The 22,651-nt window shown below is 36.8% G+C and overlaps 1 protein-coding gene across 1 annotated transcript in view; it reads left to right on the top strand.

Annotated features, from left to right (window-relative positions):
* The window catches only part of LOC127662801 (protein numb homolog), a 78,671-nt gene extending 58,896 nt beyond the window's left edge, over window positions 1-19,775 (top strand). Inside the window, 9 exon segments of the mRNA XM_052154151.1 lie at window positions 1,622-1,654; window positions 2,117-2,191; window positions 3,486-3,626; window positions 3,989-4,193; window positions 6,873-6,958; window positions 6,961-7,183; window positions 9,428-9,571; window positions 9,656-9,808; window positions 17,741-19,775. Of these exon segments, the coding sequence (XP_052010111.1) occupies window positions 1,622-1,654; window positions 2,117-2,191; window positions 3,486-3,626; window positions 3,989-4,193; window positions 6,873-6,958; window positions 6,961-7,183; window positions 9,428-9,571; window positions 9,656-9,808; window positions 17,741-18,504 (1,824 nt within the window). The 3' untranslated portion in view covers window positions 18,505-19,775.
* Window positions 19,776-22,651: the final 2,876 nt, after the last annotated feature.

Below are 22,651 nucleotides of genomic sequence, written 5' to 3' on the forward strand. Positions count from 1 at the left end.
GAAAAGTAACCGCACCATTAACATCAGCATACACAATGATAAGCACCACATGTGTGAGTCTGATGTCTGATCGGTGAGCTTGAAGTGTGATCTTTTCTACCTTCTCACTACACATCTCTCAATCACTCTTAACATTGAAACTCCTTAAACCAGAGTACAAACTGACACACTCAGTCATTGGACATCAGTTCTGTTCCAAAACCTAGTAAGCTTCCTACTTAGACAGTATTTAAATGCATTACAAGGCTGTTCCAGAAGGGTAGACCGCAACATTGTGCTGCTTCCTAAGAGGGCCAATAATATGAAACAAAAAAAATAATTATATATATGTATCACTGACAGACGATTCGAGAGAAATGTTGAATATAAATATGCTTGTATTTTGTTCAGTACTGAAAAAGATAGACGCAAATAGTTTATTAACTTGATACAATTTTTACTATTTTCAACACTTTTTGTGTGTACTATCACGTAAGGGATCATGTTCAGACAGTCATTATCACAAAATAATCCATGACAGGGTGATCAGGCTTATTATCCTGCTTAATACTTGGCTTTTTAACCAAATAACAAAAAAATGGGCATGAAATATTGATTTGAGTTTAAATTGTTTTATTAGCTAACTTGCAATCACAGATTGATACAATAGAACAGGAGTCTGAAAATGTCCCACAATACCCGCATGAACAGTCAAATGTTGGGCCCTATAATTTCCGTGATGCAGAAAAAAACAGACAAAATTGCGCAATTGAATAAAAAAATTAAAATACAATCTGAATTAAGAGTAAAATTCGGATTTCCCAGAATTTGACAAATTTACAATAAAACGAATGACAATTGTACTATTACTGCAAATTTAAATATGGTCCTGATATGTAAATGTTTGGTTATTGAATCGCAAAAGGATGCAATTTAATTAATTATATAAATAAATAAAATAAATATGCTCGTGAACATTTCAATATTTTTTAGAATGGGGCACTTATTACAAATGTAGCTAGAATACACACAGGAACTTGAAGGTCTTCACTTATTTCACTCCGTCAAAATAAAAGCTTGATTGAACTGAATTTGTGAAATTTAAATATTATCTTCATAATTATATTCTAAATATTTAAATTGTATTATTCAATGTAGTAGTAGTTGTAGTAATAATACTAAAAACAATAATTTAACATTAAATTGTTTTATATTAATTGTATTATTACTATTATTTTTAATAAATAAATGAGTATTCCAAAGAGCCATGTAAGAAGAAAATTATTACAATTGTAGATAGATAGTATATAATAAATATATATATGTATATATGTATTTATATGTATATGTGTATATGTATATATACACACATTCTCTGTCTCTCAGATAGATCTCTATAGATAGATAGATAGATAGATATGTGTGTGTGTGTGTGTGTGTGTGTTTAGCTAATAGCTAATCTTGCGCACTATTTGCTATGCGCTTTGAAGTGTGTTCCTAAAAATGAACTTCGAAGATAGCTGCCTATGTAGACAGTAGACATCACTAGGTTTTGGAACAGCGCTGTTGAGTGTCAGTTCATCTGTAACCCTCTCCTGCCTCTCTTCCCACCCCAACACCCCTTATCATCCCTCCATTCCAGGACAGAAAGTTCTTCAAGGGCTTCTTTGCAAAAGTAAGTTCTGCCATGTGGATATATGTGTATAAATTTGTGTGAGCGTGTGTATGTGTGTGTACTTTTTTCCTCATAGTCTTTAAACGCATCTGTAACGATAGAAGATTGTGTGCAAAAGGGCAAAACTCATTTAGTCTCCTTTCAAGTAAACAAAGTGTGGATGTAAGAACTAATTTAGACATGTATTTAAGTGTGAACACACAAGCTCCCTCAATCAGGATGTGTGTGTTTGTGAGTTTCACTTCTACTCTTGTTTACGGGTACATCTCCTCTTAACTCTCTGCTGTAACATTCTCAAAACTCAAAGACTTTCTCTATTTTCAGGTGTTGTTTGTAGATGAATGTACTTGTATATTAACATCCAGGAAGGTGAAGGGACTCAACAGGGGAACTTGTGGAACAAACAACTCTTTTCTCTTTGTGACTCATGTGTGACTGTTTGAATGTGGTCTCTTCACACAGGCGGGGAAGAAAGCTGTGCGGGCCATTCTCTGGGTGTCTGCGGATGGCCTGAGGGTCGTAGATGACAAGACAAAGGTACCGAAGGACTCCAAACTGACCTCTGATGTGTTTTTGTAACCACAGAACAAGTGCTTGTCTATTATTGTTCCCAAGCAATATTCATGGGCCTAAATAGAATAAAGTTCTCAACGAGGTTGTTCTCCCAAAAGTGAAATTTTGTCTTGGTGTACTAGAGGTCTGCACATGTATTAAGCTGAAGCCCAAACTGGCTCTTACCAAAGACGTCATCAAAATTTAAGCCTGAATGCAAAATTGATCTCATTTAGAATTTCTCTCTATAAAATTCTCTTTATAATTCAAATTAGCAAATTTTTTTAAGCATCATTGACAACATTCGTAACACTAAACATACACAGTTTTAACCAGGCACAGTGGCCCCTCAGCACACCAGAGCAACAAGGAAAAAACATTTGCATACCGTTTACCAAGCGCTCAAACTTTGCTGGTTGAAAAATATTCTGGATCCATGCTTAAAAGTGTGACATGTCTTGTTGATGAGAGAGGTCAACAGAGAATGGCCAGACTGGTTTGAACTGACAAAGTCTACAGTAACTCAGATAATCACTCTGTTCAATTGTGGTGAGAAGAATATCATCTCTGAATGCTATTCTAAGATGCGGGTTGGTGCTGTTTTGGTGGCACGAGGGGGACCTACACCATATTAGGCAGGTGGTTTTAATGTTGTGGCTGGTGTATATATACTGTATACAGTGTTTCACTTTTGGGAGTACTACAATATGCCTCATCAACACCATTGATGTTAAATGCCATTGATTCTCTTGTGTGTCTTGCCCAACCTTCATGATTACATAATACCTTCCATTTCTGTCTGTTCTTCACACATACTGTAAGTCTTTAGAAGACTTGGAATATAGAAGACATGAGCACCAATGCTAGATCCACAGCCATCACTTTAGATATGACATTGTATCATATGCCACAGTCCTTTCCCACTTTGCTGAAATTCACCCAAGCGGTACTTGTTTTACATCCTGACTGCATCTGTATTTTTAAATAAAACTGCAAAATGGTAAATTCATAAGAACTGCATTTTTACCCACAAACACTCCAAGACTGATCCAGTGTAAGTTGACACATGCAGAAATGGCCAACTGTTAGGAGCAGTTAAATGAAGTTTTCTGCAGCTTTTTTTGCCACCTGCTGGCGAGAGTCTGTTATTGCTCATCTGTGCATGAAGGCCTGCTGGATATGACAATATATGAAGTATATAACAATACAGAATGTTTTGTTTTGGTAAAAATCAAACTGAAAGCTGTAATTAAATGCATTTTTTTGGCTTTGTTGTCAGGATCTGATTCTGGACCAGACAATAGAGAAGGTGTCGTTCTGTGCTCCGGATCGGAACTTTGAGCATGCGTTCTCCTACATCTGCAGGGACGGAACTACCCGCCGCTGGATCTGCCACTGCTTTATGGCCATGAAAGACTCGGTGAGAACTCGCATGTGTCGTATCAACTCCAATCATGATCGGGTTATATGCAGGTATATCAGTGGGATTAACTGGGACTAACTGCCCTCTAATCTGACTTCACAGCATGATCATTTGTTTCTCATAAGACAGTGTCTATCCTTTGCGTGACCCTTGACTTGCTGCTGTTGTCGGAATCGGTGTTATCAGAGTTCTTGATGCTAATCTCTGATGCACGGCCCAGTTTAATCCAGTCTTATTCAGCCAGCCGTGTCTTAATGCAGACTCAGTATCTCAAATTGTCACATGTTTTTGGCACCTGATGTGTTGATTTTGTGTGCATTTACCTGGTTAACGGGAGATGATGTGTGTGTTTGTGTCAGGGGGAGCGTCTGAGCCATGCGGTGGGCTGTGCATTTGCTGCTTGTCTGGAGCGCAAACAGAAGCGGGAGAAAGAGTGTGGCGTCACGGCCACTTTTGACGCCAACCGTACCACCTTCACACGAGAGGGCTCCTTCCGCGTTACCACAGCAACAGAGCAGGCGGAGCGAGAGGAGGTCATGCGGCAACTGCAGGATGCCAAGAAAGGTGCGTGTGGGTGTGTGTTTCATGTTCATTGCATTAGATAACAAAATTTCAAAACATGCAAGCAAATGATGCTAGAGTTTTTCTCAAAACTAAAGATTCGCAGTGATTTTTTGTAGATGTATGAACTCAGTTCCTCTTAAGTTCACAAATGTGTCCTAGCAGAGTAACCACTTGTGGGGGGGGAAAAAAAAAGAAAAAAAAAAAACTGTCATTATGTTGTTCCAAACCTATTTTATAATTTTCTTCCATAGGAATGTAAAAGATGTTAGGCAGAATGAATGCTCAAATTTCAACTTGCTTTCATTTTATGAAAAAAAGAGCAGTGTCAACATTCTTCAAAATGTCTTTTTTATTATTGTGTTTTTAATTTATATTTATATTTTTTCCCCCTCTTGAGTTTCATGGTAGAAAGCAGTGTTTCTGCAAGAAAAATGTATCTCGAAAACACAACATAAAGTGCTGGGTAGTAACAAATTACATGTAATATGGATTATGGAATCAGATTACAAAATAAAATACAACATTTTTAAAACCTTGTAATATTAGTTACTTTCTATGGATTACATGATTACATATTAATTAGTATCCTGTTCATAATTTAATGATTCCCCTAATTATTCTTTTATTTTATTGTATTTTTTCAATCTTTAAAATTTTGCTTTGGAAATCAGCCTACTCGTTAGACCAAAGTTTCTCATGATGAATAATCATGTAATTAACTAACCACTGCTGATGTAGAGCTGTGAAATACTGTGTCTACATCGTATCCAGTGATTTTGATTAATTAAAAAAAAACTCAAACCTGAAAGACAATAGTTTAAAAACTATTTAAGAATAATTCACAGGATATTTTTCTGCCAAAAATACAATGTGAGCAAAACAAAAAAAATCAAATCAGTTCTCATATTTGGATTCATTAAATTTTCTTTTATGCATTTTAGTTATATTATGTCATAATTAGGGCTGTAGATCAGTTGAAAAAATGTAAACCAAGTAATCACATATTTAATCACGATTAAATTATTGTACATGATAAATTACAACAAACATTTAAAAAAATCATCATAAATACTTTATACTTTATCTCAAAGAACTTGCAAGAAATTGGTTAGTCATCATGTATTTTAATTATTTAAATATGTACACGTAAAAATGAGTTATTTACAGTAGACACATTTTTACAGGTATTAATCTGTGATACAAGTATATGTTTACATGCCATAAACTCAATGAACATGCTGTAATTAAAAACTGGTCAAACTATTCTGCCCTTTTCAAGTGGACTTTTTTTAAAAGGATGAAATGGGCGGATTTAATTCCTATCAAACTTTATTGGCAAGAGAATCTTAAGTTTACATTGCCAATGCATTATTAGACAGTTTACATACAGATATAAAACCTATTGAATGCTGAAGTATAATTTGCTGTATAATTTAAAATCTCAGAACTTTTATTTTCTCTGGCTGCTGTTCATTCTCTGCAAGTATACCAGTTTCGCTTTTGAAACGGGTTCAGATGAAAGTCAGTGAGTGTTTTTGAACAATGCGGATACAGCAGCTTACCCGTATCACTCGCCAGCTAAAATAAAGAATCTTCATTCTTCATACATTAAATCCGCTCCTGTATTTATTATGCCCGGGACATGCATTGAATAAGCGTGCACTGCATCAAACAATCCCTTTCTGGGCAAGGATGTGCAGTTGAGTAAAACGAGTGTCTCCTGAAAATGTATACAGTGTATGTCAATGTCAGCCACAGAATGTGGGAAAAACATTACTGAAGTTTCATCCATTGTTCAAAAGTGCCTGGGTTTGTTCCTGGCAGGCAGCAGATACCCTAACCGCACCCCTACCCTAATCGAAGCCTGTAAGGCTGAGTGTCCTGCCAAGAACAACTCGGGACACCTTTCTCCCATGTCCCAGAAAGTAAAAAACAAAAACAAACTGATATTGCGTAACTTGCGTAAAAATATTATTCGCAGAAATGTCAAAAATTGTATAGATTATCCTACTCTGATGCATGTGACATAAAATAAACAAGAGTTAATCCAAAAATATTCAGATTAGATGACCTTAAAAATATAATCCAAGAGATTATGTTACTGATTGCATTTTTTGTCATGTCATTTTTTATCAGTACCATATTGCAATTATAAATTAATCTACCCAGGACTGATCGCATGTAATCCGGACTAGATTACAAAAAGATTACAAAAAAAATCATGTGTTTGTAAGTAGACTACATTATATTCTAAAATGTACATGATCATATTTCAATTACTATTGGATAATATTCCTGTTCACAGTCCACATTTCCTAAATAACAGCAATTCTCTCAAATTAAAAAACTATCATCGTCTTTCATCCTGGGTAACTGTGTTAGTTTTTCATGACACTTTTAGCACTTTTTATGTTTTAAAGCAGGTTACTGTGTGATTTAATGTTTACTAATGTTTAATAAAAGCTTTGGTACTTAATACATTTCAAATGAATGATTGGATTAATCAAAACATGCAATTGATAATCTGAAAGTAATCCAAATGTAATCAGATTAGATTACCTAAAAGTGTAATCTAAAATATTACGTTACTGATTCGAATTTTAGTCAGGTATTTTGTAATCAGTACTAGAAGTAATCTTCCCCTATGTCACGTGACCCTTGTAACCCTTGTTCTCGCAGCAGACTCGGAGGGTGTGTTGGGTGTCTCTTCTGTCACGAGTGTGTCTAACCCAGTGGTCACCCTCGCCGGACCCAACGGCTCGTCCCTTCTCCTCCTTTGCCTATGGCCTCACTGGCCCTTCAGGAAGCCAATCCTCACGTCATCCCCCGACGCCACGCCCCTGTGGAGGCCCTCGCCCGCCAGGGTTCATTCCGAGTTTTCCCGGCGCTAAGTCAGAAAACGTCACCCTTCAAACGGCAGATGTCTCTGCGCATGAACGAGCTGCCCTCCACCATGCAGCGCAAGTCTGATTTCCCCATAAAAAACACAGGTGAGCTTCTCTAAGCTTAGCAGCTCCTGTTCAGGGTTTAGACTCTCTCTTTTTTTTCTTCTCCTACCGCAGTGACTAGACATTGATTGTTTTTGAAGGGAGTTTGCTGTGCTGTTACAGTGCTTGCAAGCCAGTACTGTATTTGATTCATCTTTATTAGCTGTGTTTGCTAAGCATCAATATTACTTATCCTCATATTTAGGGTTATAGATTTCAACAAACCTCTAACCCTAAGTTTTAAACCTGGACGCATGAGTCACCTTTATGCTACAGACATAAATGAAACCTCAAATCATGTGTCTTTTTGAGGAGAGGTGTGCTACTACATTTCTCAGGCTTATTATATTCACCTAGCGGACACACATGGGTAAAAATAATAAAGAAGGGGGCTCTTCTCACTTGGGCCTGTAGGCAACCACCAATAACACATTAACAGTACGCTTAAAAACTACTCAAAACAATTTACAAACTGCATGTCAACACCATAGGATCATGATGGTGGGTTTTGTATGGGTAAGCACCACTCACGTTTTCTTTATTAAAGTAAAAATGTAGCACACAGCTATGAAGTAGTTCCAGGTCTTGACCGCATAATGGTTCCATATTACTTCCCCAAATTATTTCAGTTATTTCAAAGAGCCCCACACAAAGACACTGGTTAAAGTAAATCGTTTAAGAATGTCAAACAATGTCTAAAATACCTTATTTTTATTTAAATTTTGGTTAAAAAGAGCCCTTGTGCTCCCTCGTCTCGCCCCTCTTCACTTGCACACGCTCGCACACATACATACGCATGCACGCGCACACAAACCTAGTTTCCATCCACTTTTCACACTGTTTTGTTATCACTAAAGTGAAAATGCGGATGTTTGCGAAATTTGATGTCGTCAGCCTGTTTCCATTTCAAATGGCCCTTTATCGACAAAGATGGTGTGCGTGATGTCGTCATGCTTAAAACAAAACACGGTCATGTAAGTTTTGATTTATCGCAAAAGAAATCTGCCCTTAAGCCGTTTCCATACAGAAATGTATGTATATCGCTAATTGTGCACCTTTCACCTCCCAGATGTCCCAGATGATGGATTGGGATGTCCCTTCTGATGGGACTGTAATATTGGTCCTGATGTTGCACCTATTGCAGGTTGCCACCGGTTCTGACCCGAAAGCAACAAGATTTTTTTTAGATAAAACCCTGACCGATGTATTAAGGTGTGGTAACCATGGTATAAGCGGAATAATTGACGACGGACTGTTGAATTATTGACAAATAATGCACACCTGAGGTGGTGAATATATAGTTAATTCTGAATATATAAATGTAAAATCTGAATATATAGTTGCAGTTATAAAACCTGAATATAGTTTTCAATCTGAATGTATAGTTGCATATCTGAATATACAGGTATGCTTATAAATATATAAATATTATAAATATAAAATGTATAAATGTAAATCCTAAATGAATTAGACTTACAATTATATATTCAGATTGAAAGCTAAATATTCAGATTTACAACTATATATTCCGAATTTCTATAATTCTTTCCTGTTTGCCCCAATTACAAATTATTACTTGTTTAAAACTGTGATCATTGATCAACCATTTTAATGTTTATTGTGTGAAAGTGTTTATCCATTTTTTTAAATTTCAACTGTCCCACTGTTTTGCCGTTATTTCTACCACACACAAAAAATGTGCCCCTAATAAAGTTTTGTCAAAAGTTAGTGTAATTTTAAACCAAGTGGACAGAAGTGTCCGTGAAGAGCATGTTTGGGATGAAATATGAGACAAAACCAAGACAAATAAAATGAAATCACATTTGAGCTGAAGATTGTGATTTTGGCACAATTTCCATGAAAAGTGTACATTTTATTGAATTGTGTGTTTAGGTTACATAAAATGTTTACTCCAAAATTAGCCTTGGAGTCAGACATTTTACTTCAAAAACTTGAAAAATATAATTTCCATCTGCGTCATTTCCTGCACAGAATTCTGTTAAACACAATACAGAGTTTGAGATGGTGAAGAAAATACTGTGGTGCGATTTTTTTTTTTCTTTTAGGAAAAGTGAGACAAAACAAAACATAAATCTCCAATAATCCATTTACATTAGACTTTGTTTTCAGATTTAATTCAAATTAAAATGGTGTTTCTTCCACTTCGGGCACTTTTTGCACTGTGGATTTGAAGAATGTCATGTTTTGTTCAAATATTTTATACATGAATCTTGTCCTGTTTGTCAGTGCCGGAAGTGGAGGGTGAGGGTGACAGCATCAGCTCTCTGTGCACTCAGATCACATCCACCTTCAGTGGACCCCCAGAAGACCCATTCTCATCCGCACCTATGCCCAAACCTGCCTCCACACCGCAGTCACCCTCAGCGCCAGGTGAGCACCACAATCACGCAGCAGAATGGCGTCTGCCTGTATGTGTTATCATCTTTGGCCCTAATCTGTACATTCTGTGTGCAGGTGTAGTTAATGGTTCGGCTCATGTCTTTCCGCCAGCCAGTGTCTCTGTAATGGCTATAGCTAACTCCCCCATCCTACCGTCCCCGCTGCCTGTCCGAGAAACTAATCCCTGGGTCAAGACCCCGAGCACAGTGTCAGCGATAGCACATACAGGTAGGAGCTCTCTCAGCTTCCTGCCACAGGAAGTGCTGAGCATGCACAAAAGTGTCATCTAGGTTGCACTGTGTGCAGCTGTTGCAATATTTGGTTTCCTATTAATGGCTTGTGTGCCATGGGTTACAGCGAGGCTCTAACTATGGAAGTGAATGGGGCCAGTCCATAAACATTCAAATACTCACTGTTTCAAAAGTGTAACCACAAGATGTAAAAAATATACATGATAACTTTATTTTAGTGTGATAAGATTGCTTACTAAGTTTTTTGTTAAAGTTATGTCCAATGTTACAACTGAGCAGATGCCGATATATCACCATTTAATAACGTAAATAACAAACATAAAATTGCTCAAAAAAATTAATAAACTCTTATTTAGCTCTACATTTACCTATTCTTTTTTTATTATTGGTTTGGAAAAGCCAAGTCAAATAACAGCATACAGTAAATAAGACTCTGTATGCTTTTCATCATTGCTTTTCCATTCATTTTTCCCACAAAAATAAATAAACCAAATGGACAAAACATACACCCATATCCACGTAGCAAAAGAGAAAATATACAAGCAAATCAAAAAGTAAATAAAAAGAAATTCACAATATATGATTTATTTTACAAAGAAAAAGAAGGTTGATCACTAATAGTAATATGTTCAATCCATCTTGACCGATATTGGTCACATTTTTCGTTGCAATGTTTAAAAGAAAACTTTTTCTGTTACCAAAATATCATTCATATCTTCTATAAATTCTTGCATGGTTGGTGTCTAATGGTGCGTTCACATACAAAGCGAAGCGAGCATTTTGCGTGGCGGGATTACATACAAAGTCAATGCAAAGATGCGAATTAAGCAAATGGCGTGACTCGAACACGTGAAATCGCTTCATTCGTGTAAAAATTTGCATGACGCGTTGTCGCAAAAGCCTATCAGCATTGAGATTGTCCGGATGTCACTGACGTAGTAGCAGAAGAAATCTGGAAAAATGGATGAAAAAATTGTTGTAGCGGTGTGTGGGCACCCTACATGTCCAGAGACCGGACGAAAAAATATGCACGTCTACTTGATTCCAGCTATTGGTTGTACTTTACTATGAACCAAGTAGAAGCCCCTCCTACTGTCCTTTCGGTTATATATAAATTTTTACTGACTCAACTCTTGAACTGAAACTTAAAAAATTAACTAAATTCCATCTATCTTCAATTTAGCATTGGCATCATAATTTAAAGACTTCTTTACATAGGTGAAGCCCAAGATATTTAATTGATTGGAGGATTATAATTATAAACCAATAGTTGGTTTTTTTTATACATGTGCATCTCAAAAATTTAGAATATCATGGAAAAGTTATTTTTTCCCGTAATTTAATTAAAAAAAAGTGGAACTTTTATATATTCTTGATTCATTACACAAAATGTTACACAAAAACAGTTTGCCTTTTTTGTTGTTTTAATCTTGATGATTACAGTTTACAGCTCATGGAAATCAAAAACACAGTATCTCAAAATATTAGAATAAAGAATTTATAATACATAAATGTTGACCTTCTGAAAAGTATGTTAATTTATGCACTCAATACTTGGTCGGGGCTCCTTTTGCACGAATTACTGCATCAAATTGGCGTGGCATGGTGGCAATCAGCCTGTGGAACAGCTGAGGTGTTATAGAAGCCCAGGTTGCTTTGATAACGGCCTTCAGTTCATCTTTATTGTTGGGTCTGGTGTCTCTCATTTTTCTCTTGACAATACAGGTCAGGCAAGTTGGCTGGCCAATCAAGCACAGTAATACCATGGTCAGCAAACCAGTTACTAGTATTTTTGGCACTGTGGGCAGGTGCCAAGTCCTGCTGGAAAAGGAAATCAGAATCTCCATAAAGCTTGTCAGCAGATGGAAGCATGAAGTGCTCTAAAATCTCCTGGTAGACGGCTGCATTGCCTCTCGACTTGAGAAAACACAGTGGACCGACACCAGCAGATGACATGACACCACAAATCATCACTGACTGTAGAAACTTCACACTGGACTTCAAGCAACTTGGATTCTGTGTCTCTCCACTCTTCCTCCAGACTCTGGGACCTTGATTTCCAAATTAACTGCAAAATTTACTTTCATCTGAAAAGAAAAACTTTGGACCACGAGCCATAATTATTTGCAGTAATTTTTGCAAATTGAGCCCCGACCAAGTATTGAGTGCATAAACTAACAAACTTTTCAGAATTATAAATTCTTTATTTGTGCTTTATTCTATTCTAATATTTTGAGATACTGGGTTTTTGATTTCCATGAGCTGTAATCATGAAGATTACAACAAAAAAAGGCAAGAAATATTTCACTTATGTGTAATGAATCAAGAATATATGAACGTTCCACTTTTTGAATGAAATGTTTCCACGATATACATTTTTTTTTAGATGCACCTGATGCTTACAACCTGAATAAGACCCAAAGGTATGTAGAAGTTTCATTAATACAGGAAGGGAGTTCTTCAGAGATCTCTTAAATAAATTAAAATATAATTGGCAAAGAGTGCAATTTTATGTTCTGTCTTGACTATATCAATTCCTTTTTATATCAGTATTTTGAATAATCAATTGACTAAGTGGTTCTGTATTCAATGGAAAGAGGACATCCTCACTCAAGAATAAAAGCATTTGAAACACACCCATTTATAAAGTCATTTGATTCCAGTTATAGCCGCCTCATGAAACCCAAATTTATCAAAACTCTTAAATAAATATGCACCATTTACTGCATCAAAAGCCTAAACTCAATATTACCTCCTTGATATTATATTTCTGGATGTGCCTCATGATATGTAATGTCCGTCGTACATTGTTGTCCGGAGTCTGTCTTTCTCTAATAAACCCAGTTTGATCATAAGAAATAAGTTCAGGCGATAAAACTTCTATTCTTCGAGCTATGATAGCTGCATATAATTTAAAATCAACATTGAGCACAGATATAGGTCTGTATGAGGCACATTCAGATTTATCTTTACCTTCTTTTGGAATGATTTAAATAATAGCCTCTTGCCATGTATGTGGAATATCCCCTTTTTTTCAGAACTCAGTTACATACTGGAGACTTATTCGTTTTAAGACTAGATATAGCTGTATGTAGCTCCTTCATAGTTATTTCAGACTTAAGCATATTGTTTTGATCTATGGTAACAGACGGCATATGTAAAGAATGCAGATAAGAGTCTATTAAATCATCTTCTTGATCATGTGGTTTAGAATATAGTTGTCTATAATAGGTTTCCAATGTTTTTTTTTTTTTAATATCATGTAGCTCACAATGAACAGCTTTAGTTTTAGGATCTCTTATTTTATAATATCGTACTCTCTCCCTTTTAGTTTTCTCGCTAAAACTTTTTCATATATTTACTTCCCACTTCATAATAATTATAATTTGCATGCTTTTTTTCTATCTCTTTTGAACGTAGATTATCTATTTAATTTTGAATTGTGTTTAATTTTTGAAAGGTGTCTTATATTACATCTGTGCTCTTCTTCCAACTGTTGGATCTGGAGTTCCTGTAATTGCGACTGCCTTTTTTTTTTTTCAAGAAAAATGTGATTGCGATAATCTTTCCTCGCATTACTGCTTTACCTGCATCCCATAATATTTCTCCATTATTTTGTTCGATATACTGATTAAATTCAATCTAAAAAAAAAAAACTCTGGGCCGGCACCCAATTCCTGGAGCCAAACTGGCCCTGAAACCTTGCTGGTCTTGAACAAGGGCACCTGACATCAGTAGGCGGAGCTTTAAATACAGACCGCAGTTTGAAAGGCGTAATTTTTTTAAAAGCTTTTTTGGAGTTGTGGTAAACATTAACAAACTAACAACATTACAAACAAACCATAACAACTAGAAATTAAACATGTCTGTTCAACAGTGGTTGGCAGAGGAGACCAACACTTTCCGTGCCATCTGGTCGATGAGAGAAATTCAAGACAAATGGGAAAGTAGCATTAGAAAAATGTGCGTACATGAGGAGATAGCAGGGGAAATGGCCACCTTAGGATTTAGATATTTTGCCAATCAAGTGGTCAACAAATAAAAAATGTTTTAAAAAGGAATACAGGGACGTTATCGGCCGGCAATAGTTCACCCGTAGCCTTGCAGGATATAATGATTTGAAGGGAATGTTGTTGTGCTTTAGAACTTTTGTGATATCGGAATATTTCCTATGTTTCCTATTGCAATTTCAGGAGGATAATCGTGGTAGATGTTTATCTACGTTCCATCCCAGATGAATCATTTATTGGTTCAAGTCGATCTTATTATCTTATCTTTCATTATGCAGCTTAAAAACTTCACCACAATGGATCTAGGTTTTGTTGCATCAGTCGGTCTTGAAGTTAGCACTCAATGGGCTCTCTCTCAAACTGTAGATCAGTTGAAAGATCTGTTAGTCTGCAACATTTCCTCTAAAAATCCAATCATATTTTTACCATCCTCAGAGCCTTCTGGTACACCATAATTTCTTATATTTTGGCATCTGAATCAACTTTCCTGGTTGATTATCCTTGAATTGAATGTCTCTTACACCATTAACAATTCCTCAATCACCTCCTCTGCATTTTGAATACGCTTTTCTGCTTCTTCAGTGCGAGTTTCAGCCACTTCTAATCTTTCTTTATTTCATTGATTTGGGAGTGGTTGTATTCTCTGAAATGTTTTAATTCACGGAGAATCATCTCAAGGCTTTCGTTAGTTTGTTCCATCTCACTTGCTTCATGGCTTTGAGGTTCAGGTGAGCTAGATGAGCAATCTTCATCTCCAATTTCGTTTTTTTTAGGTCGTCGGGTTTTCTTTCTGGCTTCCTCTTATTTTCAACATATCCCTATTCTTATAAAATATGTTCTTAACAAAAACAATGTATTTTTGTTTAATTATAGGGCTTTAACTAGATCGTTGTGGGGAGAGCGTTGTCTCTATCCTGCCATTTTCCTCTAAAAAAAAAAAGTCACACAGATTTTTATATTTAATCATTTTCACACAACTTTAACTGTAAAAAATAATTAAAAATAATAATATTGTATTTTAAATGGTAGATAGCAGTTTCTTCAGATTTCTGTTTAGTCGTCAATTTTTGTCATTTATTTGCACATTGAAGAAATTGTTAATATATTGGGAAGAAGGAAATAACAGCACACACAGTAGTCCAGCAACCATGGATGGTATGTCCACATTAGCAAATGCTTTTTCTCAAAACTACCAAATCAAACCAATTGTACTGTACATACAGTGATAGTGAATAAGAAATGTACTTACAGCACACTTACTTTGAAGTTGCACTCACGCGCTCTTGCAGATCCAGTCTGATCAGCGATCTCCTGACTGCTTAACGGCCTGTATGGCCTGCTTGGATTGTCACAGACAATTGTGCATCATGATTTGTGAATCAGAGGAACTTTTGATCCTGATCCTGAAGTTTAGATTCTGGTTGATAGAATACGTGCTTCAGAGGAAGATATTAGATGAGTGCTCATAGTGAAGGTTCGTGAATTACATAATAGAAGTTTTATTGATATTTGCCATTAATCATTAGAAAAGAAAGTTAAAAGTGACTGGGAACTGTTGAGGAGAGGCTGATAGAATATGTGCTTTTAGAGGTAAATATATCAGCGCTCCACAGGATGCTGGATCCGTTGAAGTTGTGTGAGGTTTATTACATCTGTTTTAATGAGATATATGCATATTTGCAGACGGTATGTGATATTAGTTTAATTGATATTTGCCAAGATCATTAGACAAGACCGTTAAAAGTAACAAGGAACTGTTGAGGAAAGAGAGGGAGAACGAAACAGGCGAGCACATTAACATTATATGCGGACCGTTTAAATGACACTGTGTCACACACCAGTCTATTATTGTAGTAAAACAATGGCACATAACAACAAAATGAACCGTGACTGGTCGTTTACATGTCTCAGTTGCTTCACGTGAAAGCAGGCGATTTTCGGCGGCCTTAAGAAACTAATCGGCCAAACGGGATAGTTTATTGTCCTCGTCGATATAACGGTTGACCTATGTAAGCATTGTTTTCACACTAAAATCATGTTTTCATGTATGATGTTTGCGTCTTGTGGCTATACTTTTGAAAAAGTGTGTGTTTTAATGTTAATAGACTGGCTCCATTCACTTCCATTGTATGTACCTCCACTTTCTTTTTAAATATACAAGGCCAAGTCTAAATCATTTTTGGTGGTAATCAACATTATGCCACATATGCTGTTGACTGAGCTTAAAGGAATATTCCAGGCTAATACAAATTAAGCTTAATCGAGTGCATTCGTGGCATTATGTTGATTACCACAAAAAATGATCTTTTCTTTAAACAATCAGGAGCCGTGGGTTGCTCAGCGAGTAAAGACACTGACTACCACCCCTGGAGTCACAAGTTCAAATCCAGGGCATGCTGAGTGACTCCAGCCAGGTCTCCTAAGCAACCAAATTGGCCCGGTTGCTAGAGAGGGTAGAGTCACATGGGGTAACCTCCTCGTGGTCATGATTAGGGGTTCTCTGGGGTCGATGGGGCGCGTGGGACGTTGTGTGTGGATTGCAGAGCGTAGCATGAGCCTCCCGTGCTGTGAGTCTCCGCGGTGTCATGTACAGTGAGATGCGCGGATTGGCGGTCTCAGAAGTGGAGGCAACTGAGTCTTGTCCTCCACCACCCGGATTGAGGTGTGTAACCGCGACACCATGAGGACCTACTAAGTAGTGTTAATTGGGCATTCCAAATTGTGAGAAAAGGGAATAAAAAAAATAAATGCAAAAATCGAGGTTTCAGTGAGGCACTTACAAAGGAGGTGAATGGGGCCAATTTTTGGAGGGTTTAAACAGGAATGTGAAGCTTATAGGTTTATAAAAGCACTGCATTATTTAAACTATAAATTTGTCTAAATTGTAATATTTACTGTCATTTAGTGTTTGTTGGCATTACATGTCAAATTCATCATGGCAACGAAGGTGTAAAATTGGCAATAACTTTACAAGTAAAAAGATAGTAAGCGATTTTATTACACTAACATCATGTTTACATACATATTGTTTATGTCTTGTGGCTTTACTTTTGAAAAAGTGAGTATTTTGATGTTTGCCGGTTGGCCCCATTTATGTGGTTGAACATGCTTAACATGCTTTCTTGCATTACCGTGGCGGGAAGAAACCTCCGTAACCAAGGGGGCGATAGAGTTTCCATCAAATGTCTGTTTATTAAACTGATATGTTATTATTCAGTTAAGTTGCTATAAATATATTGACTTTAACCTATTTTCTCAGCAATATTCTCTTCAAACTGTTGCTCCACCATGACTGTAGTTGACTTGAAAGAGAAAACTCAGAAGTAGAAGTGGTCATTTTACACTTATCTCACTATATATATATATATATACCTTGTGGCAATGTTGAGAATACTATACATGCTTGTGTTGTGTTATGAATTGCGCAATGGGAGAAGGATGCAATACGTTGTTGCTGGCAGGCTAGTCTGCCTTACAGGCTTCAAATGATTAGTATTAGGGTAGGGGCAGAGTTAGGGCATTTGCTGCCTGCCAGGAATAACCAAGGCCCCTTTGTACAATGGTTTATGGAAATAAGGTTTGACGCATTTTGGAATGCAACAAGGCACTAAATCGAGCTTGCACAGCTAGAAGCGTCTGCATTCACGTACTTGCGTATAGGTTATTTTTTGGCCTTAAAATAGCACTCAACCCTGGTAACCCGCTAAATATCGAGCACTCGAGATTTGGTAATAGCAAAGCAGAGATCAGGTTTATTGTACATGTTCTTTGTTGCAACAGGTTAAAATTTGCCTTTTGCATATTATAGTTTTTAATTGTCTTCAGTGTACACTACTGACTTAGAAGCACAAATGAAAAAATTGCAAACTGAAAAAACATCATCTTGTTGTGTCCTTTAGGAGGTGAGTGGACGAGTCCTGTAGTGGGAGCTGTACCTGCAGTCAGCACAGCTCTTTCTGCAACTGCTTCATCTCACAAACGCACACCATCAGAAGCAGACCGCTGGCTGGAGGAGGTGTCGAAGTGCGTGCGAGCCCCTCCACCAGCTGCCAGCATTTTGAGGACAGATATGCCTCCTGCTCAACAGCCTTTCCCTGTGCCCATGACCCCTGGCCCTACAGCACCCTTCAATCCCTCCATACCATCTGCGGTTCCTTCCGTACCCCCACGCCAGCCGGCATTCCACGCCCAGGCTCCGGCTTCCTTCCCGGTGTCCAATGGTCTCCCGTTTGTCCAACCGAGCTTTCCGGTGGTCGGGATCACACCTTCACAGATGGTAGCCAATGTTTTTGGTTCCGCCACACAAACTCAACCGATCCCAGTGCCCGTTCCAGTAGCTCAGACCCAGATTCAATCTTCTCCTTTCTCAACCCCACCACTAACACAGTTTGACACCCAGGGCGTGTGTAGCCCCTTTGGCAAACCATTCCTACCTCCTGTGTCCAATGTCCCAGCACTGCCCAAAGGGGGTGCTGCTTTTAATGGGACAAATAGCTGGGCCGCAGTGTCGTCACCCGCACAATCGATGGCAGTGCAGCAACAGACCGATGCATTTGAAGCCCAGTGGGCCGCACTGGAGAGCCGCTCGCAGCAACGTACCGCCCCCTCTCCCACAAATCCCTTCTCCAGTGAACTCCACAAGACGTTTGAGATCCAGCTCTGAGGAATCGCGGAGTGGCCAAGAGTCACCAACCGACACTGAAGGACAACGTGATTAATATTAGTGGAGTGAAAACAAAAGGACAAAGGCCCCATTCGACTCACAAACCACTTTAGCTCAGTTTCTCAATCTCTCTGTTTGTTCATTTTGTCTGATTTTTGCTTGTCTCGGCACATTTATGTCCGAGATGAATTGGAGAGACAAGATGATGGTGCCACATCTAAAAAAGAAATCTGTAGATGCTCTGACATGAGCCCATATTGTTCAGTACCCCTACTAACTCGTCTCACAGCGCCCCCTAGCAGCAGGCTGGATGACTGCTCCCTACCTGAAGGACGAGACTCTTAGGAAACCTTCCAGATTCACAAGGTTCTTGTAGAACTTCACAATCAGAAGAGGAAGAAGAAAGAGAATGCCAAAATCTTTATTTTTATGCATTAAGTATATTTTAAATAGCTTTGAGAATTTAACAGAAGAGCTGTAAATAATCTTTCCAAAGGTGTGCAGGCTTATATTATGTGCATACAGGAAAAGAGCATATATATATATATACACACACACACACACATACATAAATATATATATATATAAAGCGTTATGGGACAGTTTTAATTTCTCATCTTTTTTTTTTGTTTTTTGTCTACAGCATCTTACTTGATTTGGATGTTTTGTAAATAGATAATCAGTGTGGATCCTGCATGGGTTTTTGGGAACTTTTAAATCACATCATTTCTACACAATGCTATCTGTCTTTCATGCTGTCATTTTAACCTTATTTTTTTGTACTTTAGGACTCATCAGTACTTTGACTTCTATTGCCTACATACTGTATCATTGTTTTAGCCATTTTTTTAAGAAATTTTAACACTATTGACAGTGTCATCTGTCAAGCCACTTATGTTTTTTATTTTATTTCATTTCGATAAAAATATATAAATTCTTGTTAGCACAAGCACTGTACTAAATGATAATTTGGCCACTTGCGGTTGAGAAGACATCTGTCTGGTGAACATTGTTGAGCTCTGATGACCGCAGTGGTGAAATTATCGCTGGATCCAAACTGATTGCTTTAAAAGGAAATCAGTTGCTTTTTTTATTTAAATAGATTTTTTTCTGCTTATAATGCAATGCTATCAACCCATTACATTTTATCAGAAGTGAAGATGATTTGTCCTGTTTTTAGGTTTTGATTCCATTTTGTAAAGATTGCATTGTATTTTTCAGATTCTTTACGGGGAAATTGAATCTAAAGATTGAATAAAAATTTGGTGGTAGAGGAAAATTGTTTCTCACTTCATTCTTGAGAGGTGTTTACATCCACATACAAGTTTAATGATCTCCATCCATTTGAATGTTGATTTTATATCTCAAGTGAATGATCACAGGACTTTTTGCAACTGAGCATTCAAAAAATATCACCATATTAGTAGTTTGGTCGATACTACGAAGCCTCATAGAGGATTTGGATTTAATTAAAAAAAAAATATTTTGCATTCCCACACAATTATTTTGGGTACCAAAATAATATCTTTATCCATTACTTATGAAAATTAACCATGGTTTTACTACAGAAACCATATGGTATTCATATTAAAACCATAGTAATAATAAAGAAAAATACAAACTATGGTTAATATAAATATATATATTGCCTTACAAAAATTAACCCTGGTACACTTGCAGAAACATATAACCATTAAACCATTTCGTGGTAAGAACCATGATTTTAAAATCATGGTAAAAACGTTCCACAAATTAACCATAGTGTTACTATAGTAAAGCTAAGGTTTTTTGGGGGCAAAATTATTCATTTTTAGAACCATAGTTTTGTTTTTCCTGTATTATTGGTAAGGCTTTACCATGAATTTCATGGTTAAAATATTGTTAGTGTTGTAAAAATGGTGCATTTTGTAGTTGTGGTTTTACTACAAATAGAATCTTCGTTGAACTATAGTTACTGTAAAACCATAGAAAATGTTGTGGTTACTCTGGTTTTACTACAAATACCACAGTTCAACTATGGTTATTGTAGTTTGTAAAATCATGGGATGGATAGATAAAGGTTTTGGGAAGGAACCCAAAATAATTGCGAGGGAATGCAAAACTTTCATAAAATAAATGCCCTTGTCTTCTAAGGCAGGGGTTTTCAAACTGGGGTCTAGGGACCCCCAGGAGGCCTCCAAGGGGGTGCTAGGGGGTCAGCACAAATTTTAAGCTGACAAAAAAAAAAGAAAAAACATTGTTAAAAAACGTCTTTAACATCTTGTTGCTTTTGTAAAATGGCTATATAAAAGCCAATTATTTATTTGCTCTTAATTAGATCATGCTTACTGTTTTTTCTCACACCATATTTCTGGGTCTTTTTACATGAAAATGTATACTCAAAGGGGGTCTATCAAATTTGGGGGTCCTTGGTTGGTACCAAAAAAGTTTGAAATCCTCTTCTTTAAGGGGCTCTCGACTATGACCGCACCAGCTCCTGCACATGGGCCTTGGCAGCCAGGAAATTGTCACTAATTGTAAGGTATGATGTGTCTAAATAACAATTCTCATTTATGTCATGTTTCTTTGACTATTAAAGTTTCTAAATGTTGTTATTGAAGTTTAAATATGTCTAGACTACTCTTGCTGATGATGTTATCACGTGCTATCTGTTACTTTACTCAGCGCTGGTCAGGATGGACTGATCACAGTTGTGTCAGGCACCAATCCTTGGAATTGATAGAAAAGATTATGCTTTTTAATGCGCACACATCTCCACTAAGTCAAGAATCGCCCTGAGATTTTAATGTGTCTTAATGGAGGATTCAGATGGAGGAGTTTGTCACAGGTAAACCGTTCTGAGCTGACAACATTTGACTCCTAGTCTTTACTGGCGTCCTGAAGGATTTATCAATGGTGACTGCTGACTGGTGTCATTGCATCAATCAGTTTACTGTTTTGATAGAGAATATTATTTGAATTGACAAACAGAGCATAGACCTATATTGAAACTTCTAGTACTTGGTTTGATCTAATTGTTAGTATTTGTATTATTATTATTTGACAAGTTTCTTCTATCCCAGGATTATTGATGGTTAATAAGTGAGGTTTGCAAACAGCTGAGTTTAATTAGATGGTAGATTACTGCGAAGAGAATCATGTCCAGACACATTTATTTATTTTTTACAATTAAAATGTGCACAAATTAAAGGCAGTACAACAAATACAACCGAGACAGAAATACTTCAAGGAATATTTTGGGTTCAATACAAGTTAAAGGGAGAGTTCACAGAAAAATGTAAATTCTCTCATAATTTACTCACACATGCCATCTCAGATGTGTATGACTTTTTTTTTCTTCTTCTGCTGAACACAAATTAAGATTTTTAGAAGAAAATTTCAGATCAGTAGGTTCATAGAATGCAAGTGAATGGTGGACAGAACTTTGAAGATCTAAAAAGGACATACAGGAAGTATAAAAGTAATCCATATAACTCCAGTGGTTACATCCATGTCTTCAGAAGTGACATGATAGGTGTAGCTGAGAAACGTCAATATCTTTGTCTCTTGTCCTTATTTTAACATAAATCTTCTTTTGTTTGTGGCTGTTCTCATTCTTCATGCATATCGCCGCTTACTGGGCATTGAGGATAATATTAAAATGAAAAAATATTAAAAAAGGACTAAAATGATGTTCCTTCTCACCCACACCTTTCACATTGCTTCTGAAGAAACGGATTTAACCTTTATATCTATGCCTTTATGGAGCTTCAAAGTTTTGGTCACTATTCACTTGCATTGTGAGGACCAACAGAGGTGAGATATTGTTCTAAAAATCTTAATTTGTGGTCAGCAGAAAAAAAGAAAGTCATACACATCTGGGATGGCAATAGGGTGAGTAAATTATGAGAATTTTTGTTTTGGGGTGAACTATTCCTTTAAGCTCAATCAACAGCGTTTGTGGCATATTTGACTACCAACAAAAAGTTACACTGAGGCACTTCAAATGAAGGGGTCTGTAAAATTGGATAAAACTTTACACAGAAAGAGTAGTAAGCGATTTTATCACACTAAAATCTAGTATTTTAATGTTTACATATTGCCCCACACACACACACAAACAAACACACTAATTCTGAATTTAGTATTTTTAAATACAAATACAAGC

The sequence above is a fragment of the Xyrauchen texanus genome, chromosome 22 (genome assembly GCF_025860055.1).
Source record: "Xyrauchen texanus isolate HMW12.3.18 chromosome 22, RBS_HiC_50CHRs, whole genome shotgun sequence".
NCBI classification, from domain to species: domain Eukaryota; kingdom Metazoa; phylum Chordata; class Actinopteri; order Cypriniformes; family Catostomidae; genus Xyrauchen; species Xyrauchen texanus.